At 44.3% G+C, this 27,133-nt stretch overlaps 1 protein-coding gene across 1 annotated transcript; it reads right to left on the bottom strand.

The window, feature by feature from the left end:
• Window positions 1-1,204: 1,204 nt before the first annotated feature.
• On the bottom strand, window positions 1,205-27,068 carry tinagl1 (tubulointerstitial nephritis antigen-like 1). Its single transcript, XM_030411776.1, has 12 exons — window positions 26,851-27,068; window positions 22,249-22,559; window positions 19,563-19,629; window positions 14,915-15,007; window positions 14,694-14,808; window positions 12,057-12,183; window positions 11,568-11,718; window positions 11,287-11,473; window positions 10,017-10,062; window positions 8,961-9,084; window positions 5,642-5,687; window positions 1,205-5,050 (listed from the first exon to the last, which is right to left on the bottom strand). The coding sequence occupies exons 2-12, from the start codon at window positions 22,550-22,552 to the stop codon at window positions 4,883-4,885; spliced, it is 1,428 nt and encodes a 475-aa protein (XP_030267636.1). The 5' UTR covers window positions 22,553-22,559; window positions 26,851-27,068; the 3' UTR covers window positions 1,205-4,882.
• Between the last annotated feature and the right edge of the window lie 65 nt (window positions 27,069-27,133).

Here is a 27,133-nt window from a genome sequence, read left to right on the forward strand (position 1 = left end):
AGGAGACTGGTTGTCACAATCTGGAATCAGTCCTGGAGATCGTCTCAGCCGGCAGCTGCAACATGACTGCAATAGCTGCAGCGTAATCCTTTGGGGCAACTCCGACTGTCAATTTGCAACCACTAAAAGTTGCCCAGTGTCTGAGAAGATTATGGAAATTAGCGCTATGGACAGACCTTTTTTTTTTTTAATTGAATATTAAGATCCCCTTTGTAACCAGAAAGACAAGTCTCACTCCAGGAGAAGGCTCGCTGGGAAATCTCATGAGAAGTGACTTGTTGCAGAAAAGACGGTGGTGGAAATGTGTGTCAGAGCTGTTTTGAGTTTACCAAGAGGAGCTGCCAGGAAGAGTTTCATTCCGAAGTCATGGCAGAATATTTGATGGATTTTGACAATCTGGATGAGGCAACCCCTGCAACATCCCACCTCTTGAGAGATTTCAGAGCGAGGCCTCTCCTTGAACAAAAAAGGATGTTAGTTTAAAGATCAAAAGATCTCTCCGTAGGAATCATTTCAGTCATAGTGTCAGATTCCTGTAGAACAACCTCAGCCTGTCGGTGGAGACTTTTGCCAGCTGAGGCGATCTACCGGACGGGTTGCAAAACTTTGGCTAGGAAGAGTCCTTCACACAGCCAAACATGTACACACAGGGCCCAGGTTAATACAAAATACTGGAAGTCCCCCATAAACACATCCAGACGCATTTTTTTATCACCTGCTCACCAGAATATTTCAAGGTTTTGTTGTGGAATTTTATTTGAAAAAAAAAAAAGAGACAAATATTCTTTAGAGGAAGAATCCGATTTTGCATCTCTTAACCGTGTGACTGGAGACTTTTGGCCTCTCGCTCTGTTGTTTCATTAGCAGCGGCACATCCTGTCTTCCGTATGGCACGTACGTATGAATCTCTGCTCGATTATGCGTACTCTTCTGACTGGTGGTCAGAGTTATTGCTCTCGGTGATGGAAGAATACGCTGACACAGCAGGACCTTATCAAAACTGTCCTCATCCCACCCGGCCTCGTCTCATGGAGCTTTCCCCCTGCGCCCAGTCCCTCCCATTGTGGCTCGCTGATCCCTAAAAATCACACACCTTCTCTGCCATCAGACGTACATACGTGCTCACTACATAGAGCTCCCCCCCTCCCACGGATCATCTCAGCGCTCCAGAGTTTCAGGTGCAAGTGTTCACAATGACACCGTGTCGTTTTTGGAAAGAGTTTATTGTGCTGCACAGGTATACACTAATGTGGTATTGCAATTTAGTGCACACAATACAAGAGACAGAGAGATAATAAAACATTGCACAGGAAAAAAAAACAAAAAAAAACAAAAACAAAGAATAAAAGTATATAATTTACACATCTTGTCATAAATAAAGTCTACACATCAGTGAATATGGAGTGGTTCATTTTACATAAAATACACAACTTTTGAGTGGATGTCTGCTGCAGCTCCTGGGAGGGAGGGGAGGGAGGGGAGGCTGAAGGTGAGATCAATTTCTGAAGATTTGGGTTTTGCAGAGAATCTTTAGAAATGCAAAATTGCAGGCTGTTATGCAAAAATAATCCAAATCACGTGTTGTTGGTGAACATTCCCTTGAAAATGCTTAAGCGTAGGAGCTTTTCTTCACGTCAGAAAAATTAATGGACATCAACATTAAGACATCTCTGCTCAGTGGAAGCTAAATGCTTCCAGCTTTGGTCAGATTCCAGCACTTCCTTCCGCTCATCTCAGCTGTTCACACGGTCTGTAACCTGTTTGTAACGCAGCTACACACCTCACGCATCTCAAATGAATGCTGCTATTGTGGAGGGAGGTCACGAAATATCTTTTATAAATGAATACTAAAGGCTTCCCAACGTCACCGGGGGAAAGGTGAGTAATCTGTAATGAAACGAACAAATCTGCGCTGCAGCACAGTAACATAAAAAACAATCTAGCAACTGAGGTTTTGTCCATTGATCTTCTTCTCTCTTGTAAAGGAGCTATAGCAACATGCTCACAGAAAAGAGGAAAAACGCGTAAGACGACTCCCTTCTTTATGCTTGCAGAAGATGAATCACTCCTCAAGCCGAAGAGCAAAGTTTCACATTTTGTCCTCGGCCTCGTTTATTGTAAACCTGTTGTGCACCTCATGTCGACCATCATGACCTCCGTCTCCCTCGCTCCCTGCTCCTCGCTACCTTCGGAAAAGCAGAGGTGCAGCACACTGCGTGAGAAAAAATGCGATAACCCCATCTCTCCACATCTCCTCCACCACACTGCTCATTGCCTGTCCAACCAGACACTTCCCCTCTGCTTTCACGTCTATCTGCCTATCCATGCCTGAAGGAGATGATGCAGGGACCTTACAGATCACAAGACATGATGATATAGAAGCGGAAAAGCCTTTTGAAGATACAGCTGAAGCGCGCCAGGATGTAATTTAAGGTAAGTGGTAATAATACATCGTGGTTCTCTTTTCGAGAAGGTCCGAGAGCTAAGATAAGTGTTCCAGCAGAGAACAATAAAAAAAACTAGTAGACCACGGAGCCGAACACAGCTCATCTGCAACGCGTGCAACTTCTCCGTCGGTTAGAAGTGGCTTTGCATGTTTATTACAAATGAAAATGCATCAACTTAAAAGACTCTGCAGTCAAATACTGTAGCACAAACTGGACTTTAGCAGCAGTTTACCCCCCCGTCGTACTCCTCGCTGTGGTCAAACTATGTAGAAGCACAAGCAGGAAAGCGGCCGACCGATGAGTGTGTTATGCAAGTTACTACGTTACAGTACATCTTTAAACAAGTCGTGAAATAAAACTTCAAAAATATAACCGCGACACAGATAAAATAACATCTTTAGCTCAAATTTGTAACATTGTACACGGAGCAGAGCTAACGGAGGCTACGACACAAACACCTTCTTTTGCAGTGGTCAGAACAACTCTGTTTCTTTAAGGCATTACAATCTTTTTTTAAACTCTGAGCGCGTCACTGTTTTATCTTTTTTCAAATGAGTTGCAGACGGCAGCTTTAATGGCGACTTTTTTCATCTGGTGCGACTGAAAATGATTCACGTTACCTGCTGCCAAGGCCAAATGATACATGTTTGATCTATTCCGCCGACACCGTCCTTCCCAGTGCAAACATGTAGACGAGGGGGCGGCCATTTTGAGAGAGCAAAATGTTGACACTGGACATTTCTACAAACCGCCGATATGCTAATACATCAGCACTGCTACATTATGTGTCACGTCGCATTCAGGCTACATGACTTTCAGTCAGGAGGAGGAAGAGGTGGGTGGTGGCATGACAGTTTGTCGAGGTGGCTGCCAAAGCCAGACACCACCGTTCAAGGTGGTGTTTCAACATTTGCAAGCACGAAACCGCTGGGTGTTTTTTAATGAGATGCCAAAAACGTGATCTTTTCCCACCCCAAACCTAGTTTTTGTGCCTAAATCATAAGTCCATGAGTCCCGACTTTCTATATCGTACTTTTAAGATATGGTCTTCCTTACGCTGTATTTTGTCTTCATTAGCTTCCTCATAGCCTATTAAACAATTTTCGTACTTAGGGAAAGATTCCAGAGGATATGTCGCCGTAGCTTTATCACGACTTTGTACATTTTTACATACATATGAAACTGTTTCCTACATATGATGTTACACATTGTTTAATGTTTTAATTGTAGACACACGGTGCTGTGAAGTTGTTACATATATTTGTATGTTCTGATTGATGAGTGTTTTCAGTCAGTGACTTTATAGGTCCAGGTGTGAAACAAGCAAACTATTTAAGATGGTCTCTCCTTTTGTCTTGTAAAATAACATGACGAAGGTCTGTGTATATAAGCAGTGTCACTTTTTTTTTTTTGTTCTGACAACGTAACATTGAAAAATGAATATGAAGAAAGTTTCAACATATCTGTGGTTTACAGAAGCGTCCATTACCAACATTTTCCTGGCAATTGTATAGAAGTATGGACAATATTTAGCCTGTTCCATCATTAAATTGATTCAAAACGTCCAATAGCAGAGCATGGGAGTCTTCCTCTTCTTCTGATTGGTGGTCATGGTTGGTGGCACTGTAAATCCTCCTTGAAGTAACACTTTTGTGAACGTCACATCAAACCTCCTACTGTTTCCAGTGTCAGATTCTACGTTGTTTTACTGGAATGTGTGAGAAAATCTACCGCCTGCAGCTACTAACTCTAAACAAGTGTCCTCTCTAAAACCGAGGGAACGGGCCAAACCGTGAGTCTGTAGTTCTGGCTGACAGGTTAATGTCACGAAGGTCATCTGTGATCTATTATCATGTTACACGGTTAGTTTGGGTGTGTCTCTCTGACAGGGTCTGATGTCTGATAATCTGGCTCTCAGATTTCCTCTCTTGCGAGCTGTCCCTGGGAAATCGAGTCTGTCTGGACTGGAAGTATTAGAGCTAGAGAAGACTGAAGGTTCATGTTGACAAAGAAGCACAAAAAAGATTTAAAAAAAGATCAGATTGAGCTTCTTCCTTCTGTCATCACCCAACTTTGACATGAACATGTTTCACCAGAGATTCAACTGAGGAGTTTGGGAAGTGTGGTCTTTGGATCAGTAGGTACCTGAGGTGCAACGTAGAAAAGCATTAGCTTAGATGAGTTTTTCTTTGTTTTTTTGGTGCCATAAACCTTGAGTTACAGGGCTTAAGGGGGAAGATGGAGGAGAAGAGGGGTTGGGATTGATCCTCAGAGTAAAATAAGGTATAAAAAAGAGAGGGTTCAGGGGCTCTGGGGTTGATTTTGTGGCTGTCCAAGCCAGCTCGATGGGTGAGTTCTGAGACTCTTGGTGTGTTTTGTCTCAGCTATAGGTGGGATTAAAAACAAATGTCTCAGTGGCTTTTCGAGATCTGTCTCTAAATGTGTCGGCGACGATGGTGGTGGTGATGGTTGTGCATGTCCTCCATCGTGATCCTGCCCCACGCGCCGATCACAAATGTTTCAATCTCACACTCGTTTTCCCCGCGGGCGATGCGGAAGTAGCCGTTCTCTCCCCAGTTCTTTCCCCAGGAGTTGGCAGCGATCTGAAAACAAAGTACGGTAATAAAGTTACTGCAAAATCAGAACGATTTCCATTTAAAGGAGTGCTATGTAGTTTTTTGGAAAAAACATTCAGAGTTTTAACATTTGGATTATTAATGAGGTCATAATACAAACTCAGAAACATGTATTTATTTAACATGCTGTCCTGAGAGGAAAATAAGGTCCCCAGAACACTGTTTGGAACAAGAAAGGTGGCGGGGTCCGCCACATATAAACAAAGCAATACGGTATGAAGTTTGTTTTTTCAGTTTATTCAGTGATGAAAACAAAAATAGTTTGTTTATTTAGTTTGTTAAGGCACAAAAGAACTTTCTCTCCTAAATAAAAATTTCTTCCCCAAAACTGCATAGAGCATCTTTAAGAAAGCATTGAAAGTTCCATATAAGCATAGGCTAAAAAGCTACTGACAACACTACCAAACACTCCCTTTAAAAATTCTGATTCATACATTTAAAAGTTAATTTGGGCTTAAATTGCTGTACGTTTTTTAGATAAATATATCAGAAATTTTAAAGGGAGTGCTGGGAGGCGAAAATCACAGGTTGAAGTTTTGAAGGACTTCAAAAACTTACCCAATATTTTTTTGATGTCCCGTCAAAGTTTCTCTCCTCTCCCCACCTGGCACAGGACACAGAGAGGATGGTTTACTTAAAATGCATTCAAGTGAAAGGCCAAACAATAGGACAACAAAATATCCTCACACCAGATCAGCTGTGTCAGAGGTGCGCTGCTATTCTTGAAGGATAACAGTGGATGTTTTCCAATAAACATGTCTGATTCTCAGGAATGTGTTTGCCTCGGTCACTCTTCAAGTATACGTAGCGTACAAAGTGGAGAAAAAAAATCTTTCATCTTCAGCAACATCCTGAAAACAGTGTATTTATGGCTGGACACTGCCTGGTGCACTCCTACATCAATCCAATCCAACGAACACGGAATTTCCCTTTTCCTCTGCCATTTCTGTCCTCCTGATTTAAAACAGGAAGGAGAGGGAATGCTCAAGAGGAAGTGAGCGCCACCTCAACCCAGTCACTGCGCAGACGGCAGATAACAAAACTACTGATGAAAAACACATAAATATACACGTGCAACTCTGAACTTAGAGGCCTATCTTTACCCCCGTCCCTCGGCAGTGGCTTTGTTCTCAGGAAACCTTGGCAAACGCCCATAAATTCCCACCATGCCTTGCACTTTGGTCTTAGCTTCGCTCGCTGCCAACTTTTTTAGACGCCCGCCGTTTCTGCTCGTCGTGATCAAAACATTCTCCCAAAGCCAATTCCCATCCTGTTTTTGCACTCCAGGCCTTTCGTTTCCCAAGAGACTCCCGGTGCCCACTCGCTTGTTATCTTTTATAAGGGAAAGGAATGCTGGGAAATAGAGTGGCTGGCCTCGGACTCTGCCAACTCAGTAGCCGTGCACCACAACATTGGCAGATAGCGCGAACCTTCTATCAGCGAGGGACTTTATTAGCCCAGTGGTTCCCTGACCGGAGTCGGACGTCACACAGACACATTAAAAACAGCTGCGTAAACAGCTACAATCTGAAACACACTGCAGACGTTAACAAGCACACACACACACATATGCAGGTGTGTGTGTGCTTGTTAATGTCTGTGTGTGTGTGTGTGTGTGTGTGTGTGTGTGTGTGTGTGTGTGAGATCCCATATGCATGCCTGCCCGCCTGCATATTTATTGGTATGGACAGAGCCAGACAGAATCGGACCACCGCTGATCTCTTATCTGGCCTCCAATCAGCTCACTTGCTCACTGGGGGACAATGATGGGCATACCGCTGTGCCCATGTGCCCCCGCCCTTCCCCGACGCCCCTGACCTCTTCTCCGAGGTTTGATCCCCCTCTCTCTGTCCGGTGCGGTCAGGATCAGCAGGCCAGACAATGCCCTTTCCACCACAGTGGACCTCAATGCTCTTTCCACAAACTTTCCCAGGCACCGGGCTTAAAGGGACGCTTCGCTCTGGGATTTGGCCTATGTAAACACACTGATGCCTGTGGCTGGCAGGTTGGAGCTCAAAACACTGTGCCCCCAACCCATCACCCCCCACCCACCCATCACATCACCCCTCCTCCTCCTCTTTTTGCTCCATCCGTCCCTAAACCTGTGTTGGTGGTACGTCCACATCCACTCGGCCAGCGGGCGTCTGTAGAAGGAGCCAAATAGCATGGGGCGTTCAGGGCGGCTTCATCCTCAGCATCATCTCATCCCTACTATCCTGACGCCACGCACAAACATGCATCCATAGATTTCTAAGAGCACATTTCAAAACACGCTTATGTAACTTCAAGCTAAGTACACATGCCTAGACACGCTGCACGATGCCATAAAACATACATGTAAGACGCGCACATGAAAAGCAACAAGAGAAGCTGTTTGAGAGGGGGTTGTGTTTTGTCTCCATCCATCAGATAAAAGCAGAGAGACTGCTTTCATCGCAGCGCCCGAGATCCCCCCGTCTACCGGAGTTTTTAATTATCCTCTAGGAGCTGAAGTTCAGGGGCAAGCTCAGACTCTGAGGTACTGAGATACAGTCAAATGCTCACAAAAACACATTCCTTAGCCCCCCCATTATAGACCCATTACGAGGTAGCTGCTCATTTCTGTAATTTGGAAAGTGAGACTAGAGAGCGGCAAACGTATCATTGCCATGACAGGTACCCTTTAAAACCAGCTGGATGACTAACAGCGAGGCAAATATTTACAAGGGGAAAGGAGGTTTTTTTCCTGACTTTTTGCGGGTCAAAACATCTTCCCTGCCCTCCAAACAACACATTAAAACAGCAGGAAACATCCACTGTCTGTCTGAGGAAAGAATACATGATAAGAAGGGTGTTATGGGGAGAAAAGAGAGGAAGTCAGCTGAGGGCCGATGATGGAGATACCACAGAACAAGCAGCAAAGCATAGAAGACGGGCAACAACGAGAGTCAAAGGGTGGGCTGGCGGGGGCAGGGTAATCCAGGTGTGTCAGCCGTCTACCCGCCTGCATTTTTGTGGCCGCTGTAGTTACTAGATAGAGGAGGAAGGGGGAGGGGGGCCTTGTCTGGAGCAGATGAAGGAGTGGAGACAAGGTGTGTCTCCAGGAGCAATAGACCGGGAGGGAGGCTTGTTCACACATACTCTTACTCTCAGATGTTTGCAAACACACGTGCAGGTGAGGCTTTGAATCGAGCTCGGTAACAATTAAAACCTGATTCAGTCTTTGTAATCACTTTTTTCTGCTGAAACGGCATGCGTGGAGCATGTGGCAACAGTCAAACCAGACACAGTAAGACCCGGACAAATGTTTTGTCCAGACCTCATTCAATTAGCATGCGAGCGCAAGTTTGTGTAACATGAAAAGGAACAACCTCAAAACCCAGGCGGTTTATCAAGTTCGTGCAAGGAAACACAGGCTCTGCTTGTGTCCACGCAGGCTGCTGACTCATTAAACAAAGGAGGTTGAAGGCTTGATATGAATTGTTCTGCATTAGAGCTATGGTCGATTAATCAAATAGACTTTTGAAAGAATTCAAAGAAAAGGGGAGGCGATTCTGGAGAAAAATAAGCAGATTGGGTCAGAATTTGGGGCGGAATATCAAAATATTCCGACTATTTACATAATCAACAAGTAAGTTCAGTAAATATTTCAAGCAAAAATGGAAAATAATTGCGAGTTCCATTTTGTTAAATGCAATGGTCTGCCGCTTTTCTTTGTCGTTTATGATAGCAAATGAAGAGTCCTTGGGTTGAGGACTGTTGGTTGGACAAAAGAAGCAATCTGAAGGCGTCTGGTTTGAACTGAACCGAACATTTAATTGAGTAATCCTCAAAATAATAACCAGATTAATCGATTAATAAAAATAACGTCGGTTGGTGCTTAGTTCTAAGAACTTACCCGGTGATCCTGACGGAGTGTGTGCCATGATTGCGGTACTGTGGAGGCTTGGTGAAGCTGGCGTCAGTGTGTTTGTAGATCCCATTCTTGTAGACAAAGAAGTCCTCGTGGACCTCCATAATAGCTGCAAGAACAAACAAGCAAGGAGAATTAGTAGGCGGACACAACATGTACACACACACACACACACACGCGATATGACTATCTTTTATAAAGGCTGCCGAATCTATTATGGTGATGGAGAGATACAAATCTTATTCAAACATCGATTAATCTAAATTTCGCCAAACAAAATTCCAATTTCTCCCATGAGTCACACACACCCAGACATCAGACAGGGCAGCTCTGTGTGTGTGTGCCAGTGTGAGCTCAGCTGTGAACTCGGCATGATTTTCCTATTCTAGCTCAATGGGAATTACTCTCCGGATGTACAGCTGAGAAATTCCCTCTTATGGAGGTGTGCCTGCAATGACCCCATCATTCTCTAGCTCTGACCATTATGTTCACCCCCCCCCCCAACTCAAACATATGCACACACACACACACACGCACACACACACCTCTATGCCATTGTGTCAGAGGGGAAACTTGATATGAAGCCAATAGGTTCTCCTGCTAAACAATAAAACAAGAGGCTGGCTAAGGCTCCTAGAGAACATACACACACACACACACACACACACATACCAACACGTACACACCAACACATACAAACACACACACGCACCTACACGTGACTCCTCTATTCAAGTGTACTTGACAATGGTCCAGATGGGCACCAGACAGAGCGGCGGGCTTGTAGAGGAAGGTCATTCCAACCACACTGACATAATGGCCCATCATTTCTGACCAGGTGACTGAGGTCACAGTTGAACCCCGGGGCAAAACCATCAAGATGACAGGGTCAAACATGACATCATCCGAGGTCGGATTCCCTACACGAGGCCTCGAGGTGCATGTGTGTTGGATTTACGTGTCCCTTGGGAGATTTTTAGGACTTAAAAATCACTTGGGAGCAAAATATTGACACTTATTTATAATATAAGTTTGCCTTACCTTGCACAGGGCCGTTATCCATTATCTCCTTCATGATCTCCTTATCCTGAGAGAGACGATAGACGGAACAGAAGCGAGAGAGACAGACAGAGAGATCATTACATGTCAGTGAAATGGAGAGGATGAAAACAAGCTCTCCCCTGGTTGTTAAAAGTCAGATAACAAGATTGAGTCCAGCAGGGCCGCCTGGCCTTAATGCTTGGCTTATTGACTTCACAGGCCACCGGGAGACAGAAACAACAGGCTGTAATGATTCTGAGAGGCAATAGCCGTCATTTAGCATTGATGGATGCTGGCCGATAAAGACGGCACATTGGCTGCAGCTCAGTGGTTGACGCTGAATTGGCCTGTCATGCAGAGACGGCTTCTGGAAGCAGTTTCAGTAGATGCTACATGATACTGCCTGCTAATAAGAAAGGGCAGAGATGATCTCTGCATGAAGCAGACTTTAGATTATCCAGTTGTTGAAACTGCCAAATTAACTTTACACTTCTCGCACACTTATTTGCAATTGTGCCTTTAATATTGACCAAGTACAGCTTACAGTTTAGTAACTGATTTATTTACTTACATGGAAAAATACCATGTCAATGATTTATACTAATGTCTTTCATGATACTCTACACTTGTTTCTCTACAATCTCATATCGACTAATTCTGATTTACTCAGCTCTCTAAGCATGAATAAATGACGTGCAGAAAGGGTCGAGTAACTTGATATTAGCAGGTAAACACAGACATCAAATTTCAGATATTATTCTGGATGATACTACCCAAAGTGCAGTCTGTTAATGGCCTGCACATCTAATTTGCTTTGATCCAAACTAATCTAACTACAAACAATCGTATTTTAATCCTGTGATATCTCAACCGCAATCCGGCTGCCTGGACCATGAAAGTCAGCAGGTAAAAGTAAAACTTCCCACCCTTCACTGAGTCAGTGAAGAGTGCCGTCGAGCACCTAATACTGTACATTCCCATGTTCATTCACAGCGGAGTCGAGTATGCATGAGGACAGTGTGCAAAAACCCATACGGTTATAGACACGTGAGAGAGATTACAGTCTGCTGCAGCACAAGGAAGTCCTAAAAAGGTACAGAGAGCCGATCAAAGATGTTTACTGGAGATGTAATAACATGTCGTTCACAATATCTTTACTTTTACCCAAGGATGATTTTTGGGTACTGTTTACAACGCTGGCTAGTCAGGTGTTGAACTGATGGAGGATGGGTGTGCATGCATGTGTTGGTGTGTTTTTTGTTTGGCTCACATTGGATGAGAGCCTGTAGGGCGGTGTGGACTGGTAGATGTCATTCTGGTAGTTGTGTGTGTTGGGGCAGCGCTGCGTGGCCTGCCTCTTCCCCCGGCCAATCGAGCGACTCTGCATCATACAGCGGCCCACCTCGGCTGGTGTTTGCTGCGGGGGTCGGTACGGATAACACTCCTCCGTCACCACTCTGTGAAACGAGAGGAGGGGTGTAAAGGTTTCATCAAATAACCACCGAGACACTGATTTGTGTTTTCTTAGCTCATGTGCGATTGAGTCTTTACCCTCTGCGGCGGAGGTACCACCAGGCTCCGTCGATGCGTCCCCCGGCGCAGCCTCCCTGGTTGCGCGTGTCACAGGAAATGAGATTCTGGGGGGACAGCTGAGGAGTCATGTGACCCATTGACTGGATGGAGATTCTGTCTGATGCCACAGCTGGAGAAGAGGAAAGGCAAGATTGAGTAAATGTCATGTCAAAAACCTTTTCAAAATAGATGCCACTTGATTACTTTTTAATTCAATCAAAGGATTTGCTGAATGATAAATATCTGCACAGTAAGACGACTCATTTCAACCACAGAACCTAAAGGAAGTCAACATAAGTACTAGAAACAACCCTGCAGTGTTGACCCGCCAGTGCCTTGTCAAAATACATCAAAAGTTGTTTCGCTCAACAACTTTTCACCCCCCCCAGTGATATCCCATTTGGTGTTCCCTGCTTTTCATTTGTATTTTCTCCATCTATTCTATTATTTCTCCATTCTATTCTCTACCTGCAGTGGAGAAGGCCCAGGATGCGGCGCAGTTGCCCTGGTCCAGCGGCTCGTGAATCTTTCCGGGCCACTTCTCTGCCGAGTTGAAGTAGAGAGGCAGACGGTCACTCTGAGGGTCCATGTTCATCTGACCAAGACAGGAAAAAGATTGAGAGACGGCTGTTACAGGCCAGAAACGCCAAGGTCAATCATTAAGAAAACCATTATATATTTCGTTAAGTGAGAAAGTCAAATCTTGAACAACTTGTTTAAATGTGGACCCGCGGATTAACTGTTTCTCCAAAACACAACACACAATTAAAATACTTGCGGACGGCTTTGTTTGACAAGTCCGGATCGCCGGCTGGTTACGTAAGTCAGCTAATAAACCCTCCAGTAGAAGGACTTAGAACTTATTCACAGGCGATTAGGACCATTTGGCCCAGTGTCAATCTCTGACCCTGTAGAACAGACAGGAACCTTTGATCCTGCTCCTCTCCGTAAAACCGTGAGACCATTTGCTTGCATCAGTGTGAAATCGAATGCATCATTTGAACCAACTGAACCCTCACCGCGGCATCAATCTCTATTCAAGATATCCGAAACCAGGATGTGATAGGGTGCAAATATTCACTCTCAGGTGCTTCTCAGATGCCAAACATACTCCATCTATTAGACTGAGCTCCTGGTTGGATGCTCTCCTAATCTCTCAGTTATGTGTGATAACAGAGAAAAGCACCTCTGTACCACCGAGTTTCCCCTCGCCGCATTCCTCCGACTAATTGTGAGGCATTCGGAGCGCAAACAGCCACCTGATACATAACTAAGGAATGTGCTTCTGGTCAGAGATTAGTAGGTGTGGAAGGTCAAAGTGCAAAGGCACAGACACCTGAAACAGCTGACCTGAAGGCGTGATGAAAGAGGGGGAAAGAATGGCTACAGGAGTAACGCGTTGTGTAATAAATTCATTTATGGAATCCCAATTATTCCATCCCATACACAGGAGTCCGCCAACAGACAGGAAAAAAAAGGGGAGAGAGAGATTTGTGAATGGGCAGCGAGGCTCTGGTTCCTGGCACAGGTAGGGACACGCTGCCGGCGGAAGGGGGAGGGGGAGCTGCGTGGGTCTTTTTTGGGGGGAGGAAGAAGTCGTGGAATGCTGGGGGGAGTGAGACTGGATGGATGGAGGGATGGATGGAAGGTTTGCTCTTTATTCTCCAGGCAGCCATCCTTCCCTCCATCTTCTCCATCCGATGTTTTGGTTCCGTCTTATGTAATCTGTCTGGGTAGAATATAAACAGAGGCTGAGCGGATCAGAGCGGGATGGGGTTCCAGACGGAGACGCAGACACACACCAGCCATACAAGCCACGATAATTAAGCGGAAGACGTTTTGATCAGCGCTCCCTTGTTGGAGTGAGTTTTGAACCTGCATATAGCAAAAAGTGACAGGAAGCATGCAGGAGCATTTATAGAGGTGAAAAACCTCAACAAAACCCTGACAGTTACTTTGTCTCTGCATTCTCACCTGTCGCTGAAACTTCCTGCTCTCAACATTTCCCTCCAACAGACGTACAGTCCTGCTCACAATGTGATTTCTGAGTGGTATCCTGTACATACACTATATTTCAATAAAGGTCAGTGGTTACCTTTACTTAATTACGGACTCTTTAAATGTAGCCTTGAGTATGTAATTGCTGCCACTCACAGTGTTTCAATCATACAATGAAAAGAAAAAGACTAGTTTGAAGTCATGAAGAAGCATCATGGGAGTTGTTGTCTGTATAGTTAAACAACTGTTGCAGATGTCACGTTCGCTGTCTTGGACATCTGATGATTGTCTTCAAAGTTATAGCTGCAGGCATCCAAATTAAATGTAATGTTGTTTTTTTGGATTTGGATTTTAATTCTTTAGGTTTTAACGTTGGTGCAGACATTAAGCATGATGTAATACACAACTCAACATAATATATAAGAGTTAGTTTAGTTGTTTTATAGACATCCTATGTCTTTTATAGACATACTATTAAAATAGTTTAGCATAGAGTAGCGCAAAGTCAAAAGGTGAGTGGTATAATGAGTTTAAATAATCTTGTAAATCATGTAAATCCTAAGCGTTTCAGCCTGAATGTTGTAAAGATGTCCTGTATGTGAAATGATGCATAGGGTACCTGGAATGTTAGCTGTATTGTTATGTTGCAGTTATTTAAAAAAAAAAAAAAAAAAAAACATTCCCACACAGCTGTCATACAGTCACTTAACTGGGAACATATACATAATGAGTGATGTAGAATGTATGTGACACTGTGGCACTGAACATTAGTTTTAAATGGGAATTTTAAGGGGGGCAACCCAGATTTTAAAAGGTTACACCCGCCAGCAATAAGTAACATGATATTCCTCCTGTCCCTGTATGGAAATGCGTTCTCTCCAGTCACCTTTTTAAAAGCGAGGTCAAAGGTCAAAGTCCAGCCACAAAACAGTAGCACTGAGGAAACCAGGGATTTAATGACTGGCTCAAAGGCACATGAGTGGAGAGTGTCAACACTTAAGTTTGTACCTCTGACTTCAGGAATTTGGCCACCCACAGATTTTTCTATTTGGAGTGCTTAAATTAACCTCCAAAAAATAATTTTCAAGGATGCAGACTGTTCTGTACCTGGATCTCATTCATGTTCATAATCGTCCTGGAGGGTCTCTGCGTGCCGAGGCGGAACCGAATCCCCTCATCTAGAGACATGCCGTAGAACTGACTGTAGTTCGCTGCCCTCCAGCTGAAAGATAAGAGGAGAAAACGACAAATGAGATGTGTTTATAACTGTGTGCGTGTCAGTATCTTATTGTGCATGTGTTTATGTGCTCCTGTGTTTGTTTTCTTACCCATAGTTCCCTCTGTTGACGGCCTGGATGATGTCAGGCTCCATCAGGCAGGCGTTCTGCTCGCACTCCCATCGCCCAGTGGTCCCACATGTACTGCAGAGGAGGGACAGAAAGTGGGGACACAGAAATGAGACCATTAAAAGGCACTGGCAGCTGTAACCACGTAATCATTTGATTTCCATATTTCATGCCCAAGTCAACAGCTAAAATAGAAAACGACCACATGAGAGATAGGCAAACATGCACGGGCTCAGTGGAACTCCCAAATAAGAAATTAATTGAGGGAGGAATGTCAGTAACTGGAAAAAAGAAGGAATGAGGGGGCGAGGAATAGAGGGAGAGGTTAAAGGAGACATTGAGCCTTTTAAGGCTGCAGAACACAGATCCATTTTTAGTCAGAAGGAAGCAGAGAGACTGAAGACGTCAGGAAGATGACAGGAGAGATAAGAGGACAGGATATTAATGATGATGACGATGTTTACTTTGGGGACGCTCAAAAATAACTTGAACTGGTTACTATCTGATGACTCACTGTGAGGGAGCGTACGTGTGTGTGTGTGTGTGTGTGTGTGTGTAGCCAGATCAGCAGTGGGACAAGTACCAAGATCCTTTCAACGATACGCAAGTACTAATCCAACAAAATCAAGTGAGGACTTTTCAAATTAAAAGTCCTATAGTTTTTTTGCAAGTAAAAGCACACAAGCATTATCAGCAAAACATTCATGAAGAACATTCGTTATGTAGACAGGTCACAGATATATATACTCTAAATATATACATATTTATGTCATTGTTGTGGCCGTCGTTGTAAAAGAATTTAGTTGAGTAAAACATTTTATTTCCTTGTTGATTAACTGTTTGAAACCAACCATCTGTCTACGAGATATTTCATCCCATATATTTTCTACAATGTTTGTTTAGATATGTAAACAATGAAAACGAGTGCTGCCCCTTTACAAACATTATGCCGTAGATAAATACATGACTTTTCTAACCACAAATCTACCGCAGAGCCGACATTTACGTCTTAATTTATTCCGAGGACGCTCCGTGATGTCATGCCGCTCCATAATTTCTTACATAAATGTTTTGACATTTTGGGAAATGTGCTTTTATTGCCAAGAATGACATAAGAAGATTGATATTCCTCTCATACCAGGATAGAAAAATATGGACCTACCACCAGCAACCAGTTAGTTTAGCATAGCATAAAGATTGGAAACAGGAGGAAACAGCTAGCCTGGTTCTGTCGAAACAATATTTGCCTACCAGCACCTCTAAAGCTCACTGACTAACACGTTATATCTTGTTTGTTTAATTATAACAAAAAGTGTGAAAGCAGTTGATGTTTTTTTTGGGGTCTTTATGCTAAGCTAAGACAACTGGCCGCTGGCTCAAGCTAAGTACGTGAGCGTGGTATCGATCTTCTCATCTAACTCTGGGCAAGAAAGTGCAGCCTAATGTGGACTATGTGGACTGAACTGGTCTAGATTCAGTATCTTTGTAAATGCATTACAAACATGTCTCAAGATAAACTGTAGAATAAAGCTTGTGTGTTGGCGAGACAGAGAGAAGGCGTGTGTAGACTTTCCGCCATGAAGTCTACTGTACGTCTCACGTCATGTTTACAGGGAGGGGAACCTGCCCGTTAAACACAAACACACAATGATGAAGAGCTCCTCTTTTGTCACACTGACGCCTATAGAGTGTGTATCACCTCTCAGAGTGCACTCCTCCCTGCTGGGTCGCTGAGACACAATGTTCAATGCACACACACACACACACACACACACACACACTGGCAGAGTCTGGACCAGTGCCTGTCTGCTCGGCCTCCCACAGTGGGACCATGTGAGGGCTTTGATTGGAGGGAAGCAGGAATACATATGTGCAGCTCAGTGCCAGTGGGTCAAAAACAGCAGTAAATTCACATAGTCATAGAGCTGGACACACACATACATACACACACACACACACACAAAGCAGAGTGACAGGAGTAATGACAACCCATGGAGGCAGGGGGACAGAGTGTGACTTAGAATGAAATACGAGGACAGTGGGAGGCCATATTTCACATTCTTCGTCACACTACCTCTTAGACAAAAAACAGACTCTTCACCTCTGAGACTTAATGCATTAACACGTGCATGCAAACACACACACACCTGGGCGACACGAGGCGTGTCGTCGGGGGAACATAGCCTTGTTTGTGCGCGCTCAGATAAGACATATCTCCACCGTCTGGGAAACTCTACGGCAACTCAGAAAGTTGTTCCAAGCTGGTGCTGGCTGTCGTCCCATCTGAAGCACAATCAGAGAGAGCAGAGCGGCTGCCAAATCTAAGCGGAGATCGCTGCCGCTTTCGGGGCGGTGTGCGAGCGGGAGGCGCCGTGTTTCAGATGATTCGGAGCAGATAAAGAGTAATCAGGATGCCAACAGCTCTGCGAGGAAAAGGCCTCAGCTGGAGATCCCATTAACGACAACAAAAGACCATCAAACGTATCGCGGTACATCTTCACACACTCGCACATAACAGTAAACACTGCTTCAATACTTCACGCTCGGTCAAGTTGTGCTGTGCTTCTGTCTGGCACTCACACAATCTCCTCCAGAGGGAAAGATAAAGTTTATACCGATTGTGATACTGATGTCAAAGAGCTCTTTTTTTTTACCGACCCAATCTGTGATATTTGGCTGTCCGACTTCCTATTTTTGTTAGCCAAGACGTGTAGGAGGTTAGATAAGAGTGCGGCTAATTAGAGAGAAAGGGGGACTCCGTCGACTCCCAGAGACGTGTCCTCCACCCTGCAGCCCGGGAGTTCGGGAGGATACACGTTTGGGAAATTAAAAAGTGGAGGGAGTGGGAGTAGGAAATGGGAGTGTGCGTATCCCTCCGCGCCAAAGATGTGGTGCAGTTTTTCAGGCATCCATCTGCATCGCCTTAACAGACCCGTGTGAGAGCATATGTGTGCAAGACCCTTTTGTTTTGCCAGTGAAAGGGAGGAGTTAGCACGTAAGCGTTGTCTTCTGTTGACATGGTAGACCGGAGGGCTATTTTTACCACGCGGCACACGAAGAAGCGCCAGCCCCACCATTTATCAACTTCCACTCTCGCCTATCTGTTCACCCATCGCGGCTCTGGAGGTCAAACCTAATTGAGCTGTCCTGATAAAAAAAGTCATACTTCAGGCCTTGTCACACTGACAGAGCACAGCTACTGGAGTCAAACAGCTGCGAGGCTTGAAGCAGAGGATGTGGAGATCAGCGAGGGTCAGCCGGGGTTTTGGTTGGACGTGTCGTGACAAACAGCCACAGTGTGTCCTCGCCGCATGAAAAATAAATATAATACAGACTTACGAATGGATGTTGAGTCAACATTTGTGTGCGAGTGTGCATGTTCACACGCATGCACATGGCGTCGTTGAGGAACATCGACTGACACAGGTGTGTGAAACCAAAGTGAAGGACAGGTGAGGAATCCTCCCCCCCCCCCCAAGACTCCAAAGAACTGCTTTACGTCTCCTTGACTGTCTTTATTATTGTGCAGAAAAATGACAACAGATATATGGAATCAGGGTGTGAAAGGCCAATGAGATAAATAGAGTTGCTGAGCTAATCTGAAATGCTGTGTTCAGGGTCACGAAGAGAGGAGCTGTTTGTAAATCTGTCTGTCAGTACCAGTCAGCAAGAGAAAATAATAAAAAAGTGTCAAAACAAGAATATTTGGGCTACATCACTATATCATCATTGAAATGGGAGGCGGTCAAAATTAGTATGTGGCCTGATTTGATTGCAGTTATTCAGCTACCAGTTCAGGGCCCCGCTTCACACCGCCTGTTCAGGTCGGGAATGTTGCACCGTTTTACCGCCGTTTCTCTATAAAACGTGCAAAGGCAGAGTAGGGAAATGGTTGTCCTGCCTCGCAGCCAGCAGCCGAGAGGTAGCAACAGAGCGGAACTGACGTCTGTGCGAAAAGAGTGATCAATTAACATAGATCGATTAACAATGACTCTGTTCTATTCAGGTGACAGTTTGACAGCGAGCCGAAATGAAGCTGCTAAATGGAATTCTGCCATCATTCATTCTATGGTTTACACCTGAGCATGTCCTGCTCTCACATGTCGTTATATCTTTGGGAAACAAAGGTCTATAATGGGCTGAGAGATAACAAGTGGTGTGTGTGTCTGTGTGTGTATGTGTGTGTACAAGGAGGACAAGAAGATTTCCACTGAAGACGTGGATATACAAACTGAATATTCCTACACACAGCATCAGTGTCTTTATCATTAGAAACACATGCTGTGCACAAACATGTTTCGCAACCCTGCACAACAAAACGATCATTTCAGTGCAGATCCCAGAGGTTTTAAGAACGCCAAGTTCTGCACTTCAGCGTGACTTTCAGAGAACTTGTGATGCGCCAGACGTCTACAGAGCGGTGCATCCATAAACACATAGGACACGTGGCATTATGCACTTGTGTATTTCAGTCAGTGTAAACACGCACAGTTCATGTGATGTGTGGGAACTCGTGGAAAACAGGAGGGAAAATGTTTTTCAAACTTTAAGCTCCTTAAAGGGACATTTAAGGGAAAGCCTGGGATTTAAGAGGTTAGAAGAGAAATAGGAGAGAGACGGGTTTACATACCATAAATTGCAGTTCTCTTTGTATGTTTGCCCTGTAAAGAACTTGTTTCCATTTCGTTCACAGGTGCCTGAGAGGAGACAAAGAGGGGCAACTTAATAAAGGTGGGTTTGATGTGGCTAAACAACAATGATCCTCCCACTAATCTCAAAGAAAGCCTCAAATACAGACACACAGATGCAGACTTACATATACAGCACCCACACTTAAATATACCACAATGACTCTGGTTAAATTCCTTCACTTGCAACCAAAATAAAAAAGTGCCAACAGTAACTCCCCCCGGTGTGTGTGCAAGTGTGTGAGTGTACACACAGAATATGTGAGGTCTAAGGAGCTCTGAGCTCCAGTAATCCAGTGTAGGAATGTGGCGTTAGCTTCTTTCCTGCCTTCCCAGGCTTCCTGGGCCCTCGTCATGCTTTAACCAGCTTACGCTCCTGAGACTGAGGGAAGGGGCCCCAGAAGTAGCCCGTCCATTAATTCAGGTCAATTTATTAACGTTTGTGAGCCGCGGCGGTGAGATAAAGTCCACTCAGCAACGTCTCAAACCACAGAAATGGTTAATTAGCATTCCTTCTAAATGGCTCCGACACTTGAAGTTTGAACCCTGCTTTCTCACAGATTGTGAAAACTTTATTGCCTCGGTGACAGACTCACAACGAAGTTTATCTACAGGCTGATTTACACTGGAAGGTGCTGCCAGGGTGAATTTCATATGGAATTTAGGGCATGAGCTGGCTGACAGTCTACAGCGCGCGGAGGTTTCCTGGCCTCTGGAGTGAGGCCCAAAGCTGATAAGGTGATTTATGACTGAGGCCTGATGATACCCATCTTCCCACCTCACAGCTGTCTCACAGTCTATCACAACTCTGTTACTGTCTGACAAGTCACACGTTGACGGGAAGTACGTGGCTAGGGTGACACTTTATTTATTTGACTTTTCTTCTGTGAGAAGTTCACACCGTTCACACCAACTTTGACAACATAATGAGAGAAGTGCAGCTGGAGGAAGCATTGAATATTGAGTTATGGACTACAACAATCAGCGACTGCGGGGCAGCGATAAGAAAAAAGGACCTATTGTAAAAAAACTTGTCACCTCCTTCCTTTTAAAGCGGCGCAGCTTCCCTCCTCCTGACTGTATGGCGGACTGCGTGTCCCACCTCGTGATCCCTCTCAAACATACCTGTACCGCCCCCTCCCGCCTCCCATCCCGGTGCACCCGTCGTCTGCCTCTCCTCCTCTCCCGCCCTCCACATAGCCCGCATTCTTTCTCCTGACCTCCATTCATCCCTCCATCCACCCCTCCACCCTCCCTCTGTCTGGGTTAATAAGAAGCCCACTGTTCCCCTGCACTGTTCTGTTCTCAGGTAGGCCTCTGCTGTCACTGGCACATTTTTACACCTCTGCCTGGAGAGAGAGAGAGCAGCGCTGTGAGTGTGTGGGTAGTCCAAAGTCAGGCCAATGATTGCAAGATAGTTGGGGGGAAAATTAGCTGAATCTGAACTTATCTACTTGGGACCATAAAAAAAATATCAGGGGAGGACAGAGGGTCAGAACAGGAGGAGGGTATAGGATATATTTATTTCTAACGAAGCGAGGATAGTCTGACTTTTTAGCCTTCCTTTCAGAGATTTACTGATAAAAAGGTTAGGGTTAGGGTTGGGGTTGACGTAGGGATGACGTTCACATGTCATAAAATTCACCTTGGGTTTGACATATATATATTATTTTGAGAACTTCAGGGAAATCCACATATTTTACTCTTACATCTGCAGAGCTATAAATATCCATCTAGACTGTTTTGGTGTGTGTTGCATAGTTTTGGCTCTCAGCCGTAGAGATGATGGCGCTAGATGGCACAGTGCTCAAAGCGCCAGAAAAACGTACAATTGAGAAACTCAACAGCAATGTCTCTTTCCAGACATCACGACCCGGTTTTAGGGGTGTCGTAATGTATCGATTTTGACAATAACCGAAGAATGTATATTGATTTTGAATATTGTGTAATATTGTGAGCGTGTTTTATTTGCCAAAAACGGGTAAGAACACGCAAGGTTAAAGATAAATTTGACTGACAGCAATTTCTTTTTTTCAAATTAACATAGACATCACAATAATATCGTCATTATGAAAAATTGAAGAGGGCAAATCTGATATTGTGACAGCCCTGGATGGTTGTTAGTGATTTCACGTAGAAACTTTTTTTTCTCATGCATCTACTTATATAGACTACTGTAGAGGACACCCTTAATGTTTGCATCCAGTGCTGTCACGAGCAAGAGCCTGTCATCCATGAGAAGATGCAGAGCTCCTAAATGAAACTTCTAACAACAAGGTCTGTTGATTATCTTGCGTAAACCAGTCATGACTTCTGAGAAAGAAACATTGCATTTGATGCTGTAAATACCACAAGCTAAGTGACATCTAGCTTCAATTATATTTGAGAGAAGGCAGACATCTCAAAAGATGTACTACACAGGAAAAGATTTTGGGGTGAACTGTTCCTTTAAAGTAATGAGGTATGTAATTCTAATTCAGTTTCAGATGCCACGCTGCTTTGCAATTGTGATCCAGCGCAGAGTCTGTCAGCGGGGTTCCGGACTGCTCTCTGACCTGGCTTAACTAACTAGGACAGGCCCACACACACTCCTGCAAGTCTCACTGAAACACATCCACTCTTACTTACCAATAAAAGGTGGCTGCACGCCTAGACAGTGACCCCAGAAGTCGGGGCAGCAGTCGGAGACGGTGCGGTTGCAGAAGAGGTCGCAGTAGCAGATGGTGTCCAGGTAGGGAACCGTGCACAGGTCGTCTCTGCCCGGGCAGCAGCCTCCTCTCCTCTGGCAGTAGGAGCCAAATGGGTCCCTTATGCCGCCGACGTGGAGCGGGCTGGCAAGCTCCCTCTTGGTCCTTCTGGAGAGGACTCTCTCTGCTGCGCCCTCTCCCACCACCAGGAGTAGCACCGCCGCTGTCAACAGGAGGAGCTTCATGTTAAACCTGTTTAAAGGAAGGAGACAGGAAAAAGGATGCAAGATGTTTAGGTAAACACGACGCTGTGTAATCCACCCTTTATTCTTGCACTGCACACTTATATGAAAGTGAAAGTTGGCCCGCGGCTCCCTTCACACTTGACAGGAAGAGAGGTGAAGAGGTCGCACTGTGAGCGGCATAATTGGGGCATGACTGCTGCCAACACATTATCCTGCCGTGTAATTCACATACACACATATGCATGTGCATTCAGAAGCGCACACACACACACACACACACACACACCCATCCTCACACACACACATACACCAAACACACACATACAAAAGATACATTTAAACAGAGCTGCCAGCAAATGTTCCAAATAGAAACCCACATGATCCTCGGAGATCATCTGCCTATTTTTTTTTCCAACTTTCCTTTTGAGCATCCAAGACAAACAGAAGACAGTGATGGAAATGGAGTGTGCAATGGGAGAAACACACATTGTTGAATGATGTATGATGGGGTCACTTCAGGTCTGAGGCTGAGAGGTCTTCAGCTACCCTCTATGTGACGCACATTTTACTATATTTCCCCCTCACAGTGCCTATAATTAGTTCCTTATTTTCACTAATGCAGCTCTGTTTGTATTGCAGCGACAAATACAACCAGCTGCACTGTCATCAGGCTGAGATTTACATTTTACGTCATCTAAGAAGGAGCCGCCAATTTATAACTTTGAGTTATATGTTATCATCTGAGATTAGCATGTTATCTCAGTCACGGAAATTAAGTAATGTCCTGCTGTCAAAGCTAATCTGTTACACTCCAGGAAATTGTCTGGCTGAACAGACACATCCAGTATTAATGGGCCTCAGAGACGCTGATGTTTATGTCAATGCCACGCTGATGCAGGATGACAGGGCAGGCAGAGGGAAACCATGAATTCACAGCAAACATCTGTTGTACACAGGAACTAAAGTGATCACATACGTACTCACTGTAGCTGGTGAGAAGATACGTGGGAGTAATTAAGGAAAATCTGCACTCTGAGTGATATGAGGAATTAAAAAATTAAAGCGATTGATCTGGGATTAAGTTTAAAAAGCCAACAACATATATATAATCTTACACACTGCTTTTAGAGGAAACTTCCACCATTTGTGCCACCTGGTCTCTGACTTTATATACTGGATGATGTGGTAAATTTTTCACTTTTGCCAGTGAGATTATGTTTTCACCCGTGTATGACTTTTTTATTTGTTTGCTGTTTGGTTGATTTGTCAGCAGGATTACAAAAAAAACTACTGGATGGATTTCCATCAAGATTGGATGCAGAATGGGTCTCAGGCCAGAATAGACCCAATAAGCTTTTGGCTAATGGGGATAAAGCATGGATGCAGGAATTTTTTCTCACTGTCTTTCTTTCTACATTTTTTTCTCAGGGTATAATGCGCAGATCTTGATGGTGGCTGGTATCTGTGGAGTCATACAGGTCTGATGAGTTTGATATTGGATTACACTTGATTAAATTCAAGTTTACGGTGCACAATTCTTTCAAAGTTGGATGTGCCGTATGTGGCATATTGGCATGAACTGATTTTTTAAGTCAGGAGTTGGAGAGGATGGGTGCAGCTTTACAGCTCAGGGAGAAGGTTGCGAAGCCAGACACCACTGTTCAAGACTGCGTTTTACAGTAGTTTCACATCACAGCCTGAAACCGCTGGATACTTTAAACAAGACGTCGGGGCATTTCCAGCAGCGTTTGCAGCAATCAAAAGTTGATTTTTTTCAGCCAAAACATGATCTTCATCTGACACTTTCCAAGCTGTTTTTGTGTCTAGACTTAATTGCAGCATTTTCACAACATAACATAAAACTCAACAATGAACCTAAACTTAAAACTTATGAAACTTAAAATTGCCACATAAAGAAATGCAAAATGATGGTGATGGTTTGCAGAAACCTATATCGCCAACATTTATTTTGGCGATTGATCCATTGGTTTTAATTCTCACACACTTTATTCTCCTGGTACGTGTAGAAGCACATCAAACACCTCCAGTAACCCGATCTAGCAATCCACAACTCTACAATCACCCATATGTATGCATGTTGGTGCAAATGTGTGTGTGTGTGCGGACTGGTCTCAGATTTCTGGATGGTTGAGTCTGTGCTGCACAAAGACGGGGGGTTTAGCCCGCTGCTTACGTAAATAGCATAATTAATTAACCAATCAGATCCCGGAGGACAATGGAAACTCTGCACATAAAGCGGGGCTCCGGAAAAGATCTTTGCTGCGCTGTTTTCTGCATGACTGTGCCTTTAGTCGGAAACGCACACACCCCACACACTCACGCCGGCATATGGCAGCATGGGATGGGCAGGTCACCTCCTTTACACAAGTGTTCTGTTGTGGCAGACTCTGAGCAGCGGAGCAATAAAAAACACCCACCCGTCTGCTCAATGAGCTGCTGAGGCCTGCAGGTCAAACTGCCAAAAAAAAACCCACAAGTGCTAACAATACCTCAATCAATAACTTCCCCATACAGAGCCACTTAGTTCTTGTTGATAAATCTTTTTAAAAGATCTCCAGGAAGTGACTATAACGGAAAATTATTATGTTTGGTGCACTTCTCAGCTAAAGCGCGACATTGTTGATTTTTTTTTCTCAGCTCATGATTCACATATCAACAAAATGAGATAGATAAAGATCAGAACGAGATGCCAAGCAATAGTTACTGTAGCATGGCTTTCATGACATCATAATGTATGATGCCCCAGCTCCTTTTGGAGTGTTGTATTGTATTGAGAAGCTGCCATATGGCTCCTCAGTGCTGCGGACAGCTGTAGCCGAGCTACTGATCCCACACTGGAGACACAGGAGGACAGATGAACCCTGAGCACGGGCAAACCACACACACAAATTCAAACACACACACACACACACACACACACACACACACACACACACACACACACACACACAGACATAATGGAGATACAGGTTACAACACAGTCGAAGTTGAAGAACTATAATGCCCTCACCACAGCTGCAGGACCGTGTTCACGACATAAACCTGCTTGATCTCAGTAAACTCTAATTACGTTTTGTTTGTTTGCTAAGGTTTCGATATATCTGTCCCTACACCTCCTTCCAAAAACAGTGTTCAAGTCAGTCTTGATAATGCGCAGACCTTATTGTTATGGGTGCAAAATACACATCGGACCAAATTTGGAATATTTACATTATCGGCTATTTACCATATTGGTGATATTCTTGCCAATAAATTGGTCATAATTCATAGTGATAATAGACAAATAAGTTGCTTTAATTACAATAGTTGATGGTATGCAACTTTAGGGCTGGTTTGTGATCTGGCAATAAAAGAAGAAAGAGCTCACATAAACTAAATGTTATTAACTTCTTTTTGGAGTTCACTTATTGTGAACACTTTGAAACCATTTCCTACTGAAGAAACTGTCTCGATACAATATTTTAACAGCAGGTTGAACTTCTTTAATACTCAGCACCCCAAAAATCCTTTAAACTGTATTACATTATGTTGGGAGTGGAGGCAGAATCATCAGAGTCAGATATCTCAAAACCCAGACAACTAAAAATCCAAACTTGCAAGTGTGAAAATATGTTTTTTTTTTCTCACTTTTACAAACTTTTAATATTCCCTCCTTACACATGTCCTGTGACCACACTCTAACTTTCCTTTGCACTGCTGAACTTTGAGATACAGCTGCACCCGTCAGATAATTCACAGCTACATGAAAACCCTTTTCGTGTCACACAGTCATTGGCATTTATCTGTCCAGCTCTAATTGTAAAACACGCACCACATCAAGGCGGTGGCAAACAGAGGACAGTTATACTACCATGCAGGTTTCTAATGAGACCTGCTCCACTACAGGTGAGTGATGGGTTGTGAAATTTTCTCAGGAGGATCAGCCACAAATTCTCACTGAACTCGATAACCTCACACTCATATTCTGGAACCTTCTCGTGGCATCTTTAATACTGTGTCCAACAATCCCACACCCAGAAGGTAAATATGTCGTAACAGTATCAACATGACTGTAATTCTGTGGATCAGGTTGAATAAAAGCGCAGTAAAGCGCAGAGGAATTCGCTCTAAATTTCAGAGAAATGATGATGAGCAAGAGAGTTTCCATAAATCAGAAGGATATTTTGGGTAACATGAGATCAGACTGTGACCTCCAGCCTGCACCTGCCTGGCTTAGTGAAACGAGGGCTGCAAGAAGAGTGAAGAGAGCAGAAAAAAAGAGATAAACATGTTGTTACCTTGAGTTAAGAGGGAGAAATCCTGGTTTTATAATCCGACAGAAAGCCACAGAGCGTCGCCGAAGTGTCGCTCAGGAAGTCATTCACAGGTAGACAAGGTTTGGGTAAAAGGTCAGTCCTGCCTTTGCCTCTGTCTCTCACTCTCTCACAGGATCTGCTCTGTCAGACTCTGTCTTCTCTATATACAGGCAGTCAGCAAGGGCTAACCACTCCCTCTGCCCCCTCGGACCCCCCTTCACTCCCTGCCCTGTCCCCTGCTTCACTGCCTCCTGCTCAAATCTGT

Source organism: Sparus aurata, chromosome 3 (assembly GCF_900880675.1).
Source record: "Sparus aurata chromosome 3, fSpaAur1.1, whole genome shotgun sequence".
NCBI lineage: Eukaryota > Metazoa > Chordata > Actinopteri > Spariformes > Sparidae > Sparus > Sparus aurata.

What these genes read in the sequence shown, in the direction of transcription:
- tinagl1 (XM_030411776.1), bottom strand. Translation starts at nt 22,552, where the DNA reads ATGAAGCTCCTCCTGTTGACAGCGGCGGTGCTACTCCTGGTGGTGGGA. An exon ending in TGGTACCTCCGCCGCAGAGG is followed by an intron (nt 11,474 to 11,567) that starts GTAAAGACTCAA and finishes CTCGTTTCACAG; the next exon opens with AGTGGTGACGGAGGAGTGTT. An exon ending in CCTACAGGCTCTCATCCAAT is followed by an intron (nt 10,063 to 11,286) that starts GTGAGCCAAACA and finishes CGTCTCTCTCAG; the next exon opens with GATAAGGAGATCATGAAGGA.